At 48.0% G+C, this 18,319-nt stretch overlaps 1 protein-coding gene across 1 annotated transcript in view; it reads left to right on the top strand.

The window, feature by feature from the left end:
• Positions 1–7,581: 7,581 nt before the first annotated feature.
• The window catches only part of CACNA1C (calcium voltage-gated channel subunit alpha1 C), a 650,688-nt gene continuing 639,950 nt past the window's right edge, over positions 7,582–18,319 (top strand). The window contains 1 exon segment of the mRNA XM_027592946.2: positions 7,582–8,213. Coding sequence (XP_027448747.2) covers positions 8,165–8,213 — 49 coding nt within the window. The 5' untranslated portion in view covers positions 7,582–8,164.

Below are 18,319 nucleotides of genomic sequence, written 5' to 3' on the forward strand. Positions count from 1 at the left end.
GTATTGTACACCTGAAACTAATATTACGCCATATGTTAATTAACTGGAATTAAAATGAAAATAAGATTAAATTTCAAAAAATTCTAAAAGAAAAGGAAAACATTTTTTATCTAGCACCAGGGAATACTTTTGGAATTGGCCTGGAACAGTTAAGAAGGCAAAGAGGTAGGGACGCTGGGTAACAGAATGAGCTGTGGGTTTTAAAGTCAGGTCCACTCCTACCCAGCTGAGTTGGTGTGGCCAAGTTACTTCTCTAAGTGTTCAATTTCTTTAATATAAAAACTGAGGATAATGTTTAACCCATAGAGTTGTTATAAGCATGAGTTTGAATATTGAGGGAAAGGAGTGGTCTGTAGTCCAGCAGCTGTGCTGGATTTATTTGCCACTTATTTAAGTCTTAGCATATGCCCATAATTTTCACCTTATAAATGAAGAATTGAGTGGGAGGAGGAGAGAGAGGGGTTGCCCAAGTTTCAGTAACTACTAAATGTTGGACTTGAGACTGAAATGAGAATGGGTACAGGGACTTAGTCTAAGTTAAGGTAGTATATGTGTTGAATGGTGGCACCTCAAGATATATGCCTACGTCTTAATCCCCAGAAACTGTGAATGTTACCTTATTCGGAAAAATGGCCTTTGTTGATGTAATTAACTGGAGGATCTTGAGATGAAGACATCATCCTGGATTATCCAGTGAGTCAACAACAAATGTCCTCATAAGTGTGAGGCAGAGGAACATTTGCTGCCAGGAGAGGGGAGGCAATGTGACCACAGAGACAGAGATTGGAGTGATGTGGTCACAAATCAGAGAATGCCAACAACCACCAGAAGCTGGAAGAAGCAAAGAATGGATGGTCCCCTGGAGACCCGGAAGGGAGCATGACCCCGCTGGATTTTTTTGACTTCTAGCCTTCACATCTGAGAGAATAAATTTCTGTTGTTTTAAACCACCCATCCAGTGGTAATTTTTTATGGCAGCCCTAGGACATTAATACATGCGGGAATGGCTTCCACCCTGTGATGGTGGACACAATGTGGACACAATATTGGACTGGTTCTGAGACTTGACACAGGGGGGTTCCTTCCAAGGGTCAGCAGGTCATCCATATGAAACTAGCTTCTTCAGAGCCTTGATAAGTAATTAAGAAAATCATTTACTGACTTAGGTTTTCTTTTGGTACCAGCTTTTCATTGAAAAGAGCCATGAGAGAGGAGGCCACTAGGCCCCATTTTGCAGATGGGGCAAACAGGGGCCACAGTCTGCTGATGTGACTTGCTGAGGTAGAAAGAGAGTGCCATAATTTGAACTCATGTGTGGTGTATGAATTCTCTGCCAAGGATAGCTAGTCCTCAGGGTGAGGCCATCGACCATCTTGCTGCTTTCTGCCTTTGGGGAATACTTAACGTATTTTTAAAGTCACAAGGGTAGGTATGTTACCACAATGTTATCCCTGCTATATGAAGCTGCTGTAGAATGAGGATTGAATTTCCCCTATAGTCCATACACTCTGGCCTCCCCTTGGGATTGAAATTTTGGGCTGAGATGTCAGGAGAGCTCTCCTTAAATGCAATGTATAAAGACAACCCAGTGGGCTAGCTGGGATCTGTTTTGTCCTGTGGCTTCTAGACAAGTAGGCGAGGGGAAGGATTTCAATATGATATAGGGAAGAACTCTGCCAGTAGAGGTTCTTCAATACTGAAATGGGTTATGAAGGCAGCAGGGTTATTATGGGTCTCTCAGAAGGAAGGAAGGGGTCACTTTGTACCCTCTTCAGCTCTGCTCTCTGAGTTGTGAGTGGGGCAAGTTTTCCTGAAGGCTTCCACTCCCTTCCATTTTAGTTCCAGTACCTGAATTGTCTTGTGTAGTAGAGTGGACTATGCACAGCCTCTGGATTTGCATGGACTTGGGTTCAAATCTCAATTTTACCACTTACCAACCAAGAAATCTTGGGCAAGAAAGGTAATCTCTTAGCTATTGTTTTATATTTTTAAATGGGGGTGGCTAACTCTCTTTGGCAGGACTGTGGTAAAGTCACATATTGGACACTTGGCAAGTCTTTCTTATGCGGATGAAGGATGATAACAGAAAACATTAAATGAGCACATTGCACATGCCTTACCGGGATTTTTAATTCTCCCAAGCGCCCTAGAGAGGTAGGTACCATTGTTAGAATTTTGTAGAAACTGGGCATTAGGAGGTAAACCAGGTGTCCACATTCCCACAGCTTATAGAGGGAGAGCCTGGTTCTGGGCTTCGCCAGTTTCCAAAGACCAAGTACTTAACCACATTTAAGTACTTGTGCCGTGGTACCTGACACTCACTAAGTGTTATCAAGTGATGGTAATTAGTATGAATTCAACAATATACATCAAGGGCACCTATGTGCCAGGCACTATCTCTTATTTGCTCATGAAAACATCCTGGGAAATACCGGGATGCATCAGTTAGGTTTGACTGAGGAAGAAGTACCCCCATGAGTGACAGAAGGCAAGGGATTGGTTGTAGGGCCGAGACCTTACCCAGTGATGGGTCTGAAGTCGCTGTAGATCAGCAGGGCCAGAAGTCTGGAAGAAAAGTCAGATGTGAGGTGGGAGAGAGTGAGGCCAAGGTAAACCACCAAAGACAACTGCAACTTTTATTTTTCTCTGGCCACTTCCAACCTTGACTTTGAAACTGAAAGCTGGTACCCTGTACCACGGACCCAGATGTAGCTTTGCTCCAGGCTCAGAATAGCTGAAGGGGAAGATCTGGCAGGAGCTGGGAAAGCTGTGGGCCCACACCAACAGGGAAAGTGCCCAGATGGGCCACAAGGTGTTGCAAGTTTGAAGCAGCCGTCATTGCCATGGGCTGACCTTGACGGCATGAGACCTGCGGCTTCACTTCTACCTTCCAAGTGCTCCACGAATATCTGTCATGGGCAATCCTGACCTGGAACCACACAGGGAAGGTAATTCTGGGAAATACAGTTCCAGCTTGGTCAAGGTGGCCCAATACAAAACCACTGCGCTGATGTTCCAGTGGTTTCCACCGCACTGCTGTAAACAGCCCTGTCGAGGGAAAGCGGGTAACCTTTGGAAGGCACATTGAAGCAGAGCCTTCTGACTCACCTCTCCCCAGCAACCTGTCTTTTGAAGCCTTGGGTCAGACAGAAAAAAAGAGAAATTTACCTATAATCCTACCTCCCAAAGAAAGCTTTTGTCAACATTTTGGTGTGAACCCTATGTTGTCTTTTTCCTAGTTCAAATATACACCGTCTTTAAAAGAAAAATGGAATCATAGCATCCATGATATTTTGTAACCTGTTTTTCTTTTAGTGTAAATAGTCTTTTTCCATGTCACTAGCATTCTTCCTTAATATTATTCACATCTGTGTAAGGATTTCATGGCATGAATGTACCTAGTTTATCTATAAAGTGGTTAATAGCATAGACTCTGAAGACAGACTGCTGGGGTTCAAATCCCAAGTCTTCCAACCTTTACTAGTGTCAAAACGGGCAAGTGAGTTAGCCCTCTGTACTCTTGGTTTCCTCACCTGTGAAATGGGGCTAATAGGGCTTCCCTTGTAGGGTTGTTCTGAAGAAAAGATGACTTTGTATATGAGGATAACCTCCCAAAGATATTATTTAACCAATTTTTTCAATGGAATATTTAGATTGTTTCCAAGCTTTTCACTTTTACACATATACCACAATTAACAAATTTAGTGCACTCTGAATTCCTTCCAAAGGAAATATTTGTGGTCACATTAGGGAAATCTTTTCCAGAGTGAATCAACACACTCAATGTACATTGAGTGTCCATATGTACAAAGCGTTATGCTATAACAAAGATAAATGAACACAGTTCTCTTCCTTAAGACTTTTAAAAGGTAGTGGGGGTTAGAGCAAGGCACATTCATATACAAATATAATGCTATGTAGAAACATACCAGCACATAGACAGAGTGGCACAAATGAAGAACTTTGGGAGAGGAGAGCACCTTTTGTTGGAGAATCAGATAATGCAATCAAAGAGAAAGAAAGACTTCGTCCGCTGCTCCCACCACCTCCCAAATCCCCAAATCAGAATTCAGAATGGTTTCTGTTTGTCATGTTGAGAATTTGTTACCTCCAAAGAGAGCACCAAGGGCGTGTTTCAAAGTTGGGAGCCAAGATATGGGTGTATAGTGCAAGACCAAATATTTAGGAAATACCCTTTTTCTGGAAAGGAAAGAACACATTTCACAGCTGAAAAGAGAAGTGAAAAATGAAACTAAAGAAGCATGAAGGTAATATTTACTTGCTAGATTTATACAGTGCCTACCTTTAGAAAAGCCTGGCTATAAATCCAGCATGTGCCCCCCCCAACACACATACACTCTGTTCTGTTATCTGAATTCTCTGAAGCACATTTTGCGGGCATTTTTACTGTCATTTTAAACTCTTCATCCTTCTACCCACCCCAGATCACCCTCAAACAGGAGTATTTGAATTTTTTGAAATTTAATCTTTTTTTAAATTTTAATTCCAGCTAGTTAACATACAGTGTAATATTAGTTTCAGGTGTACAATACAGTCTTTCAACACTTCCATACATCACCTGGTGCAAGAGTGGATGTTTGGAGTCAGACACTCCTGGGCTAAACCCAGGTTCCACAGTTTTCCTGCTGGGTGACCCTGGACATCTAACTTAAGTCTCTAAGTCTCAGTTTCCACATCTATAAAATGGGGATGCTAATAATAACAGCTACTTAATGGGGCTGCAATGAGGATTACCTGAGTAAGGCCTGTGAAGCCTTACCACAGTACACAGTAGCACAGTACACATTGCTCAGTGGTCTTCGCTATTATTATGTCTGTAATATAGTGTAATATAGTGTAATATAGTGTCTGTAATATAGTGTAATATAGGGGATGCAAACCAATTTCAGTATTAAACAAATAACCAGGTATGTAGGCCTCTGAAACATAGGACTATAATGTATCCGAAAGCTAAACAAAAGAGATATTTGGATTTGTGTCATTTCTAATTTTTTCTATTAGATTGAAAATTGAATATGGAAACACCAGAACGGTAAATAAGTCAGATTTCTCTTCTAACCAACAAAATCTAGACTGCTTCTAAATCTGGACTGCTTTTCTAAAGGTAGGCACTTGTATAATCTAGACAGTTCACAGTAGGATGAAGATGACTGATAAAGCTTAACGCCTTTCCCAGGAGCATTTGCGTTTTCCACTGGGGCCAAAAACCTTGGCCAGAGGATCGAAGCTGGAGTGGTGAGGTTTCAGCTATCAAGCAGGGGACAGAGGGAGGCATTCTGACGCAGTGAATTGTAGCATTGCTAAACCATCTCACATACTCATTCATTCATTCATTCAACACCTATTTATTAAGTAACTGTTGTCCGCCAGACATTGTTGTATGCACTTGAGATACAATGGTGAACAGAATAGACAAAGATCCCTGTCCTCATGGGTTTCACATTTTAGTGGGGCATACAGACAATGAACAATACAATTAATGAATAAGTAGGCTGTACAGTATGTTAGATACGGATTAAATACCATGGAAAAAGTAGAGAAAGGGGGAGAGTAGCAGTGGGGGGAGGTGTTGGGCAGGTTGCAGTATTAAATATGGTGTTTAGGATGAGCCTCATTGAGAAAGTGACATTTCCCCAAAGTCTTGAAGGAAGTGAGGGAGTTCACCAAGAGGACATCTGAGGAAAGAGTGCTTCTCTGTGGGGCAGCTTGAGCAAAGGGCTCAGGGTGTGTGTATGTGTGTGTGTGTGTGTGTGTGTGTGTGAGAGAGAGAGAGAGAGAGAGAGAGAGAGAGAAGACACAGGGGCGGGGGGGCAGGAGGAAGGAGGTGTGGAAGAGATCATTCCTACAGTGCTTGGGGAATACCAAGCAGGCTGTTATGGCTGGGAGAGCAGTAGGAGATGAAAGGCGCACACTGCTGTTCATGTGGGTCCTTGTAGGCTACTCTAAGGACCTTGGCTTTTACTGAGTGAAATGGGAACCTCTGGAGGGTTTTGAGCAGAGGAGTGTAGTGATGTGACGTTTTAAATGGATCACTGTGACTACTATTATCAGGAATATACCAAAGGTGGGGAGGGGAAGGCACACCAGCAAGATCAGCTACTGCAGAAACTCAGGTGAAGGATGATGTTGGCTCAGACCTGGGGGGTAGGGGGCAACAGGGGAGAAACTGCGATGTGGACACATTCTGGACCTATCTGAAGGTAGAACCAAAGGGATGTCAAGAATGACTCCAGATGTTTGGCCCCATCAACAAAGATGGGAAAGGCTGTGCGAGGAGCAGGTTTTGCACAGAACATAAGGAATTCAGTGTTTGGATACGTGAGGTTTGAGACGCTATCAGATTGCCAAGTGGAGACTGAGGTTGGCTGTGTAACCTGGCACTCAGGAAGGGAGGTCTGTACAGGAGATACAAATTTGATATAGACAGTTGCTTGAAGGCACGGGGACAGACGGGATCACCCAAGGAAGAAGTGTGGATGCGAGGCGAGGCGGTCTGAGGGCAGGAAGGTACAGGTCTTCCCCCAGGAAGCTGTAGGCTCCCTGGCTAGGGCTGACGAAGGCCCACTCTAGAGCAGCCCGGGCCTGCAGGGGGTGCCCTGGAACTCGCTGTGGTTGCAGAGTGATGGAGAGAAATGTTTGCTTCTCCGGGAAGGAGAGGCGCTCAATAGATTCCTTCGGGAGTGGCAGAAATAATTAAGAGAAGTAGGTAAGGATATCCTAGTAGCACACGTGCTCGGCTGCCTCCAAGGAATTAGAAAACCGGGGTCTATTAATCTGTTCAGACATCTGGGCACCACCGCCTAGCCTACGAGGCCCCGCCTCTCCAGCCCTTTCTCTCTCTCTCTCTCTCTCTCTCTCTCTCCCCTCCCCTCTTCCCATCCTCGCCTCTACATGTCACTTCTACAACCGCTCTGATTATAATTGATCAAACAGAATCACGGAATCACGGCTCATTTTGCTGTTTTGTTCGGTGGCCCGATCTGCAAAGAGACTCTGGTAGTTGGGCAGATTGTATCCCCCCCCTCTTGGAATTCCGCTCACAGAGGCCTTCCCGACGTGGTCGGCCGCGCAGGGACGCGCGGGGGCCGCCCAGGATTACGAGGGCGGAGGGCCGGGGGCCGGCGGGGTGGGGAGGGGGGCGCGGCGCCGGCGGCCGGGCGCGAGGGGGTGTGTCCGCGCCCCGGCCTGCCGGCGCCCCCCGCCCTCCTCCGGGGGCGCCCGGTGCGGCCCCCTCACCCCCGCCCCTCGGCCGGCCCGCCGCCTTGCCTCGCTCCCCTTGACGTCATGTGGGCAGCAGGCTGGCTGGCTGGCGCGGCCGAGGGCCCGAGCTGGTGCTCAACTTCGGGCTCAAGTCCGCGCCGTGCGCCCTGCGCCGTGCGCCCGGCTCCCCGCGCGCCGCCGCCGCCGCCACCGCCACATCTGGAAGCGTTCAGCGCGTCTGCCTCCAGCGCGCCGGGCGGGCGCGGGCAGGGGAGGGCGCGGGCGCGGCGCGGCGCGGCGGGGCTGGGCTGGGCGGCAGTGAGCGCGGCGCTCTCTCGCGCGCCCGGTGTCTCCCTCTCCCTGCCTCTGCAGAAACAGCTCCCTGCCAGAACGGCGCTCGGCGCGGCGCGGCCCGGAGCGGCGGCGGCGCCTCTTCCTGCTTGCTCGCCCTCAGGAGTTGCTGGATCTTTTTGACAGAGAAAAGCCGACAGGGGCCTCGGGGAGGACTGGCAACGAGCGGGCAGAGACGTTTCAGCCCCCCTGCTGGCCCGGGCGGACCCCTCTCCCCCCGTCCGGGGGTCCGCCGCTCCCCCACTCCCCTCCTTTCCGCCTCTTCTCGCTCTGCCTCTCTCGATTTATTTTTTCAAATGGTGTAGCCGCCAGAGGTGCGGTGCTAAATTCTTGGAAGGGGCCCGGATGTACTGAGGATGCATTACAATTTCACAAAAGGAGGCAGTAGTGGAAAGGAGCAGTTTTTGGTGTTTGATGCAATAATGGGAATCAGGTAATCATCAGAAGGGAAGAAGAAATACTGCAGATCCACGGCTTCCTTGAATTTTGCACGAAAGCCGACCTCGGAGGAGGGATTAATCCAGACCCGCTTGGGGGTGTTTTGCCATTTCTTCCTCTTCGTGGCTTCTCCTTTTAAAACAATTTTTGGTCAATGGTCAATGAGAACACGAGGATGTACATTCCAGAGGAAAACCATCAAGGTAAGGCTGGACCCCGCCGCCTCGCCGGGGCTCCAGCCCGGTCTCCCCGCCCTCTCCACCCCTCTCCCGCTCTCCCCTGCGCGCTCCCCGCGGCCCCCGGGCCGGTCCCTGCGGAGTTGCCCCGGGCTGCGTCCGCGAGGGGCGCCCGGCGGCGGGGCGCCTCGGTCTCGCCCAAGCGGCCGGGAGCCCGACGGGACCCGGGCCGGAGCCGCCCGCGAGCCGGAGCGGAAAATTCCCGCCCCTCCCCCTCCCCGTGCCCGGCTTCTCCAGAGCATGTGTTTCCTATGAATTTCCAGGCGAGGGGGAAAAGTTCCCCAAGTGTCTGCTCTGCCTCGCTTTCTCGCGTTTGCCTGGAAAGCCCAACTGCCCGGCCAGCGGCGCGGGGGGGTGGGGGGGAGGGGGCGCCGGCGCCGCCGAGCCCCGCGGGCTGGGGTCCGTCGCCTAGCCCGGGGCGCGGCTGGGAGCGCGCGCGCGCACCCCGCCCCAGGTCGGCCTCGCGCCCCGGGCCGCCGCCGGGCATCCCGCTTGCTGCCGGGCGCCCCTTCTCTCCGGCAGCGCGCTCCAGGTGGCGGGTGGGGGGCCTGGGATGCAGATGTGAGTCTCGGCGCCTCTCTCTCCCTCTTTCCCCGTCTCCCTCGCTCCCTCTCTCTCTTCCTCTCTCCCGGCTCCCTTTCTTCTCTCTCTCTTCCTCTCTCCCGGCTCCCTTTCTTCTCTCTCTCTCCGTCTTTCCCCGGGTCTCCCTGTCTCCCTCGGCTCACCTACACCCACCCACCTCTCTACTGCCATTGACCCCGGGTGCACCCACGCCCCGTGTGTTCTGATTCGCACCCACATGTGGGCTAGCACCTGAGGATGTAAGCAGTTAGAATTCGGGCGGTGTGTGGGCTTTGATTTTTCATGTTTTAAGGAAATAATGAAAGGGTGTGCCGAGCTCACAGGACTCCACACTGTTGCCCAGTGTTTTCCCAGCATCTCCATCCTGGGCATCAAGTGTCACCAGCTCCCCGCAGTGAGGGGGAAAGGCTTTCAGGTAACAACTCCCCACTTCTTGGAAACTTTCTCCCTCCCCCCCTCCCCTCATATTAACAAGTTATTATGTTTTGGCACTGCTCAGCAGCTCAGGTTATGATGGAGTGTGGAGGGATGGTCTTGCTGGAGTGTGGCAGCCTCCAGCTTCATCTCTGTCTTGTCTCCATGGCTTTCTCTGCCTCTTTTGGGTGTAGTCTTCCCTTTTTCTCTCCCAGTTTCCCAAGCCTCCCTGTTTACACTCCCTTTCAATTGCGTCCTTCTGAATACCTGTCGCTGTTAGTGCTGTTACTTCGTGGGGTACTTTAAGTGATTCTCTGAGGACCCCAGCCTGGTGGAGGGGTTGCCTCCTTGTCTCTTCTTTCCAGCCTCCTCCTCCTTCTGCTCCCATCTCCACCATTTGGGGACAGATCCCCTGTCCTTTAGAGCTACCTGCCTGGTCTCTGTCCATCCTGAAACTGATTTGGGGGCTAGCTGTCCCTCTGCTTTCCAGCTGGGGTGGCAGTGTGGGGATTTTGACCCCTCGGTAGAGAGAATTTTGTCAAGGGCCATGGGTTCTAGGGTGAGCCAGGGCTTTGTCATAAGGGCAGCTTCTGTCCCTGGATTTCTCTATGCCATGACCCCATCTGTCACCTGTTCCTCCAGTCCCCTTCCTAGCAGATGGAGCAGTGGATGCGTTAGGAGGTTGAGGATAAGAGACACAAAGGAAAGGGTGATATTTGTGAAGAGTGGGGATGGATGTCTCCCCTCCAGGTTCTCAACTCAGCCTGAGCAGCCTCGAAGAGGAGAGCTCAGTAGTATTGTCCTTACTGTCACTAACAATGGCAGTATGCCGTGGCAAGAATTATTATTCACATAAGGATAATCTTCAGTAGTTTGCCAGGTCCCCTCTTAGTGCGGGAGAAACCCCTCTTAGCCCCTTTCCTTTTTTTTGCCCCTTTGTCCCCCGTCATTCCCCCCCCCCCCCAGCCCCACAGAAATGCAGGGAGCAGACATTAAAAGTAGGAACACTGACCCTGGAGAGGTTTGTGAGAAAAATGGAGGGACAGGAGCGAGTGAGCCGTGGCCAGGAGCTCTGCCTTTCCAGCAACATGCCAACAAACACTATGGCAACCTGAATTCCAGTTCTCTCCCTTGAAGCTGCAGTGATTATATAATTCACAGGAGCAATTTTGCCTCCATTCCTGGATGCGGTGCTCAGGTGAAAGAGCACCAGGATCCCTGTCTCCCCTCCATTGCCCATTCCCCTGTCCTCAGTCACTGGCATTGCCCAGGGTTTTTTTTCAGGGAGGAGAGAAAGAGGGTGATGGAGGTATGGAAAGCAGACCTGGAAAAGCACGAATATTTACAAGGAAGGGGTTGGGGTGGTTTAATAACCGAAGGGGTGATGAAACGTAATTGGGGGTTAGAGTTTCAGGAGAGAGAGAGAGAAGAGAAGCCAAATGATTACCTCAGATCAGTGATGGTGACGAACCAAAGAGTGGAGAACCGAAAAAGTTGCCAGTGCAGGGCTTTACATTCTTCTCTTCCTGACAGATTTGAAGGCACTGAATGCATTGGCCCTTTCTCCCCAGCTTTTTGGTGGTGGTGGTGGTGGTGGTGGTGGTGGTGGTGGTGGTGGTGGTGGTGGTGGTGGTGGTGGTGGTGGTGGTGGTGGTGGTGGTGTGTGTGTGTGTGTGTGTGTGTGTGTTGAGGGTTGGGGTATGGAGACTCGTGATCAGTGCACTGGAATAGTCTGAAGGTTCACTGAAGGACTGGCTTTTGACCCTGGGTTTCAGGCTGGGAGTGGCTCATGTGGGCCTTGTCTTACCTCTAGTGCCCTATCTGCTCTGGTCCCACGCCAACCTCCTACTTTTCTGGGCTGATTTTCCATTGCAGGCTCCAGCTAGCAAATGAGTTTCTTAATAGTCAACCATTTAGCAAATAAAACATCAGAATGTCCCTTATCTGCTGGAGACAAGGCAGAGGGGAGAAACATGTGTTCTGGGAGTGGAAGACACACTGTGCTTTTCTTTTAGCTACTTAGCAATACAGCAGAATAGTAATCATCAAAATAAAGTAATAATAATAGTGATCACAGTTAACTCTCTTTACAAATGGTCATAGAACAGTGTCACTTGCACCTCAGCTTGTTCAGGCTTTAGAAAATGTGACATTAGCTTCTCTTTTTCTGGATACTGCATGGAGGAAACTGGAGGAAAAGGGCTTTTGAGGCTCTAAATATCATTCCTAGTATTGCTCTGATACTTTCCAGTGTATCAGAATAATACATAATAGACTATATTACAAGAACCAATTATTCATTATTTCTATAGAGCACACACTAAAAGTATTTAAGTCTGTGCACATGTGCATACACACACACACACTGAATAAGGAAAATATATTTTAGATTACACAAAAGATTAATGCACTTTGGGGACTCAGCAAGTTGTGGAGAGGAATATTGGTAATGCAGTCCCCTGAAACTGTTTGGACATTTCTACCTCATGTGAAGTGGACAATTGTTCTCTACTGGTAGATGTTCTAGGTATAGTAGTTTGCAAATGAAATGGTGAGCCATTAGCCCCTTCAACCATCTCTCAGAGTCTTGGTGATGACTTGAACTCTTACTGCAATTTTTTCTTTGACTTAAAACTGCCCTAGGTGGGTTCTTCTATGTATATAAGACCTTGGACTTATACTGAAGCACGCTGAATGAGGATTTCGAAGCCCTGCTGATCTTTGTGTCCTCACTTCTAGCACTGGTTCCCGCTCATTCCAGGCCCCTAATACATGACTGTATGAATGCCTGCCCGCCTGAACGAATGAATGCAAGACTCAGGAAGACCTAAAGTGGATGTGCTTTCTACCTCTCCCAGTAGGTGGCGCTCCAGGGCTTAGGAGTCAGGAAAGGGGCACTCCCATTAGGTTTGGTGAAGAAAGCTATTGGGAGGTTTTGGAGAATTTCCTGTGTGCTGTGACTCTGATTATGCCCACACCTGTCCCAGTGCAGAGAACCCCAAAGACCAGTGCGTATTCCCATGCCACCACACACACCAGAGGACCCCCAGGGTGACTGAGTCCCTCAGGGACCTTGCCACTCTCTGGTAATGCAAACCCACTTTGGATTTCTCCCACTCTTGCACACTCTTACCTCAGACTTCTGTTTACTTCTTGCACAGACGGCATCCTACTGAGCCTTGAGGGAGCCTTTTGGGCGATTAGTCGAACTTGTTATGGCCGTATATTAATTTTCTCCCTGATTTACCATGGATGGTTTAGTAACCAGAGGGGCCAGGGGTTCCCAAGCCCAGTGGAGCATGAGGTGACCAGAAATTTGGGATTTGGAAACCCTAACCTATAGGGTTACAAAGCTTGCAGGCTCAAAGGCAAGAAGACATTTTCCTAACTTTATTAGGGAAAAAAACACAAAAACAACTGGGTACACTTCACAGCTGATTTCTGTTTATGAGTCTGGCTGGGCTCCTGCTGGGTAATGGCAGAAAAGCTCCCGAGACCCAGGTTAGGCAGTAACTGAGATTTGTTCTAATTTTCAGTGATGTTTTCCAGCCCTTCCTTCACTTGGCTTTCTTAGTTGTTGTGGCAAACTCTCTGAGGTCTAAGAAACCCTTGCCATGGTGTTTAGAAGGGGTGAATGAGTGCCCCATAGGGTCTTCTTCCTTTTCAGTAATTCCTGCTGCCTCACCAGGTAGTGACAGGTCAGTCCGTGTCATCCCCATGCCTCCTTGCCGGACTCTGAAACCAATGCTCAGCATTCAAAAGCAGGAGACAATTTTATTTTCCGACACAGACTAAAGAAAGCAGATAGATTGTTTGGGGAGACACCTGAAGACTTAACAACAAGACAAATTAGTAAAATAATCATGCTGATTTAGTCTGTTTTGAGATCCCATCCTCACTGTTGCCTCCGTTAATGTTGGGCACTGGAGGAGAGCAGAAGACTGATGACAAAAAAGGCATGGGAATTGTTTTGCAAAATATCAGGTGCTAAATATTTAGCAACACGAGTGCTAAACATTCTGATAATGAAACAACACTCCAAGCCATGGCTGTCATTATTAAAATAATTTAGTAAACACCTGTTTACATGTACCTCAAGGTTGGATACTGTATAAAACAAGTAAAAGTGACAGGATCCCCCTGGGAAAATGGAATGATTTGCAGTGCCGTTTCAAAGCCAGGCCCGTAGACTAACTGAACCCATGGCAGAGAAAGCAAAATGGAGGGCTGAAGCAGTGAATGTGATTGTTTGAACGTAAAGTCCTGGTACTACGGGAGAGGTCTTCTATGTGTCTTAATTCCCAGATGGGGTGCCTAGGTGTTCAAGACGAGGGCTTACTGACCCAATGGAGATGCAGGCCTGGAACGCTGCAGCAGCCCTTGCTCCTTTCCCTCTATGGTCAGGGGCCCTTGGAAGCAGCTGCTCGCCGCAAGAAGGGAACTGGAGTGGAGTTTCAGGTTCCCAGGAGCCTTGGGACCCCTGAGAGCCTCGCTGCCATTCTAGGCTGTGCTCTGTGTGGGTGAAAGCCCTGGAGGGCCTCCTAAAGAAGCAGAGCTGTGAAATGGCTGGGAGCTTCAGGGAGCCAGGCTGGTGGGAGAAGAATGCAGGAAGAGGCCCAGATGACTGGGGGGGGGGTTCGGGGGGGGCGGTGGGAATTTGGGGAACACGGTTACTACTTGCAGAAATTAAATTAAATTCAAGTGGTGATTTAAGGGACATAAGGAGAACAGTTTGGGCCTGGAGCTCAGGAGTTGAAGAGAGATTGAAATAGGCCTTTACTTCCCCAGAGACCAAGGGAATGAAAGGAATAGTAAATCTGGCTTGGAGCAGAGGATGAGGAAAGGGTGGGTTGACTGGCAAGAAGCCAGGACCCTTCAGTTCCTCCCCTTCCAAGAACCCCACCAAACCATTGCTGTCCGTACCATGTTCACTTAAAAACATCTTCTGGCACCTGGTTTGTGTGTGTGTGTGTGTGTGTGTGCGCGCGCGCGTGTGCGGCACGCACGCTTGTGCTTGCTTGCGTGAGAGAGACAAAGGGTGGGGAGAGGGTGGTTCTAGATTCATGAACTTTGAAGCACTTGTCAAACAGACATAGAATAAATGTAATGTCTCTTTGGGAATTTACTTTCTAGGATCAGAGCAGTTTAAGGAACCTTAGGACAAACTCTGTTTCCAGTTGAGAAAACAGAGGCTCCTAAAGAGTCAGTCACTCAGGCAGTGATGTGACAGAGAGCAAGATCTTCAGGCTCTTTTTGCTCCTGCTTTCTCATGACCACATTTCGTATGTGTTAAACCCCGTATGAGGGCATTGCTTAGTGTTTCTGGAAAAATTTTGCTTACTAAACCTTTCACCCTCTTCTTATCCTCTCTCCAGTCCCACCTTTGTACTGGCTTAAAATCATTGCTGAGATGAGGGATGTGGAAGCAGAGTGGGGGTGGGGTGGAGGTATCTATCATTGGAAAGGTTTAAAAATAATTGCTCGGACCGTAAAGTAAAAGTTCATACACGTCCACCAGGAGGTCCGGCAAAATTCAGATCACTATGCTGTCTGCAGACAGATATAGCTCCGAGCTGTTTTTATTTGCTTGCTCCCCTTCTGTCCCACTCTAGGCTCATTTCAGCCCCTGAGAGGGAGCAGGGTGGTGAGAGGTGAGGCTGTGCTGTAGGATTCCCCTTGGCGAACTGTCGGCAGTTCTTTGTGGACCAGCCAGCTTTGCGGTTGGCCAGGCCAGGGACACACATTAACTGCAGGGTAGAGACCAGGGCACATGTGGGTTGCAGCTGGCCAGAGGACAGGCTGCTGTGGACTCCACCTGAGTTGAAAGAACAAAGGCTTCTCCATGCTTCCTTGTCGGGGTCGGTCTCCTAGGACCCCCGCCCCTCACCCCATCCCTCTTCCCAGGAGACATTTAAATAAGGAGCAAGGGTTTAAAATCAGCCTAAGAAAGGAGTTCATCTAGGACCTGCCTCTGTCGTTCCCATCGTCCTTGAAGCGCTTGTTGGCTGCCTTGTTTGATGCTCAAATACATGGAAAACGGGAAGGCTTTTGAGGCTGACTTGGTTTCTAGCTCTAAGATGGAGGCATGGGCTAGACTCACCCTTAGAGATGTGGCCTTTGAGATCCCTGGAGGAAACCACCCTTTCAGAATATAGTGTTGTGATAATCTCATGAAATATTCATGAGGGGGGTTCTTTTAATCCGCTTGGATACGCTCTCGGCATTGCCCGCTTGAACCTAGCTGAAAAGAAAATGAAATAATCTTGTGTCCTGTCCTTTAGAGAACCACGCCAAAATCCAGACAGTAAATGAATGTTCTCCGCATATAGCTTGTGGGCAGAAACGTTGGCTTGATTACTCAATTAAGCTGTGTTTACTTTGTGACCATTGTGTCATGTTCAGTCATTTACATTGTTTGTGTCCTTCCGAAATAATCCATGTTGGGCTGAAACCTTTCAAAGATGTTAGTTAGCAAAAGTAAGAAAAATAAATAAAGATAAATAAGGCTACAGCTAGAGAAGTGACCGGGTCACATTCTTTGACTTGTTCTTTTTCTCTGAGAGTTTTGGAGGAATCAAGCCTTACATTTGTTCATCTCTAAAATGGAGATAAGAATCCTTAGCCAGTCAGCGTCACAGGGTAGCGGTGAGGCTCCGTATGGGAGAATGAGTGTAAATCACTGTGTGGATATCAATCATTCTCATCAGAAGGCAGACCACTAGGGTTTGAAAAAGCAGGGCCATGAAACAACTTTCAAAGTGTTTCAGACAACTTTGTAGATGCTGTTGGATGGCTGACATAATTCAGAAGTTCAAGGATGGAAATGTAAAACAAAAAGAAACAGAGTCCGAGGTGGTCTGGCTGATACCAGAATAATCAAGGAAGTGAAAAATCAGTCCCGATAGGCCTGGTATTGTGGCGTTCTTCACAACTGTCGACCAATGTGAGGCCAGTAGAATGCCAGGACTGGGGGACCATCTGGACTGCTGTTTCCCACCAGAGGGTCAGGCCCCGGGGACACAGGGCTTCCTTAGGCCCAGCAGCTGTCCACCTGTCCCTCCTTCATCTTCTCCCACTCACGGCACAAGGCTCCCTGCCTTCAGCCTAAGGTCCAAAGCCAAACTGGTCGGAAGTCCTTTGATGGTCCAAATATCTGGAAATAGGGCCCCTGAGAGCAGGAAGGACACCACCTGGGCAAACAAACATCCCCTTGCTTTCTGGCATGAATTCCCCAAACCTAAATACAACTCCTCAGTGCAGAAGGACAGACTGCCTAGAAAATAAAACTTTGCTTCAAATGTAAACCTTGGCTTTGGAAAAAAAAAATGAACTAAATATTTTTAATATAGTAGAGGTGTTGGAGGTTTATAGATAAAGAGAGGCAACAGTTCAATACAGCATTGAGACACATCACAATAAGAAAGGGCTTTAATTTCACATCTTAAGTGACAGATTAGATTTTAGTTTCCTAAAGCAGAAATAATCTCATCATTAAAAAGTGTGCTGGAAAATTTGTATTTAAGTTTGCACCTTGTTCCCCACATTGTGTCCCTTCCCAGCCTCAGGTCCTATGATCTGTGGAGTCATCATACTTTCATTTTTATTTTAAAAAATTAGTTATATTGAAATATAACTCCTTCCTTTTTCTATTTTTAGGATGGGGCAGGAGTGATAACTACCACTTAATGCCTGGTGTGTCTCCAGCAATGTTCTTTGGGCTTCATGAGCTGAGTATCATTTTGTCCTTCTGTCAGTCCTGTGGGGCAGGTACTGACATTTTTCAGATGAGGAAACCGAGGACCAAGGATCTTGTGTATTGTGGCCGAGATCACCCAGACAGTATTGGAGCTGGGAATTAAATCCAGGTCTGTTAGACTTTCAGAGCATTTGTTCTTTCTTTCTCCATATGGGGAAGAGGAGAAAGAAGAACTCACTATCCATCCATTTTGGGAAAAACTACTTTGGGCTAGCCTCATGGAAATTTGCCTGGATTTGCTCTGTGGAAACTCCAGCTTTTGTTGGTTGTGTGGAGTGGATAAGCAGCTGAACACTTGTTCCTCTTTGGGGAGGACCGTTGTGGGGTCCCTCAGCATGCCCCTCCTCACAGTCCCATTCTCTAGCTATTCGTTTGTGCCCATGGTTTCTGCCTGGGTGCTCTTTGGTTCTTCAGCTCCCTCTGTAGACCTTAGTGGAAGACCTGGACTAGTCAGTCTTGGCTTTGGGATGACCACTCCTTGGCATGGCCTGACCTCGCCACCCATTCTTGGTAATTCCTTCCTGGAAAATAGACAGTCTCCACCCTCAGACAAGATTCTGAGTTCAGGGGACCGCCCTTGTAAGCTGAGCTCCCTGGACTTCATGCATTTATTTGTTTGTTTGTTTGTTTATTTTTAAATAACATCTTTGTGGAGCTATAATTCACATGCCATCGAATTCACTCTTTAAAGCATACAACTCAGTGGTGTTTAGTATTTTTACAGAGTCATGCAGTCGTCACCACAGTGTCATTCCTGCACATTTCATCACTCCAGAGAGAAACCCCCACCCACTGGCCGTCATTCTCCATTTCCCCCTCCCTTCAGCCCCGGCTATCATGCGTTTCCTTTCTGTCTCTATGGATTTTTCATGCATTATTGTGAACAATAATAATTCTATAATTGGAGCTCATCTGTGTAGTCTAGCTATTGGCAGCACATCTCACGCATTTCAGAGCTAGGTATGTCGTGACAATCTGTATGATAGATGATTCAGTTAAAAGGAAGCACAAGATAAGTTAGGGACTTGGGTGTCATTTGGAGGTGAGATTAAGCACTTTCAGTTATGGAAAGAATGGTTTTAAGATTTATTTCTTTTAACTGTCTCACGAAAGCTAAGTCTACAAGTCCCCTCTATTGATAGTCGAAGATGTGAATGATGACCTTTACGATTTTTTTTTATTGTGGTAACAGAATTTGCCATTTTAACCATTCTCAACTATTACAATTCAGTGGCATTAATTTACAGCGTTGTACAACATGGCCGCTACTTACTTCCAAACTTTTTCGTCACTCTAAACAGCAACTCCGTAACCACGAAGC

The sequence above is a fragment of the Zalophus californianus genome, chromosome 9 (assembly GCF_009762305.2).
Source record: "Zalophus californianus isolate mZalCal1 chromosome 9, mZalCal1.pri.v2, whole genome shotgun sequence".
Classification (NCBI taxonomy): Eukaryota; Metazoa; Chordata; class Mammalia; order Carnivora; family Otariidae; genus Zalophus; species Zalophus californianus.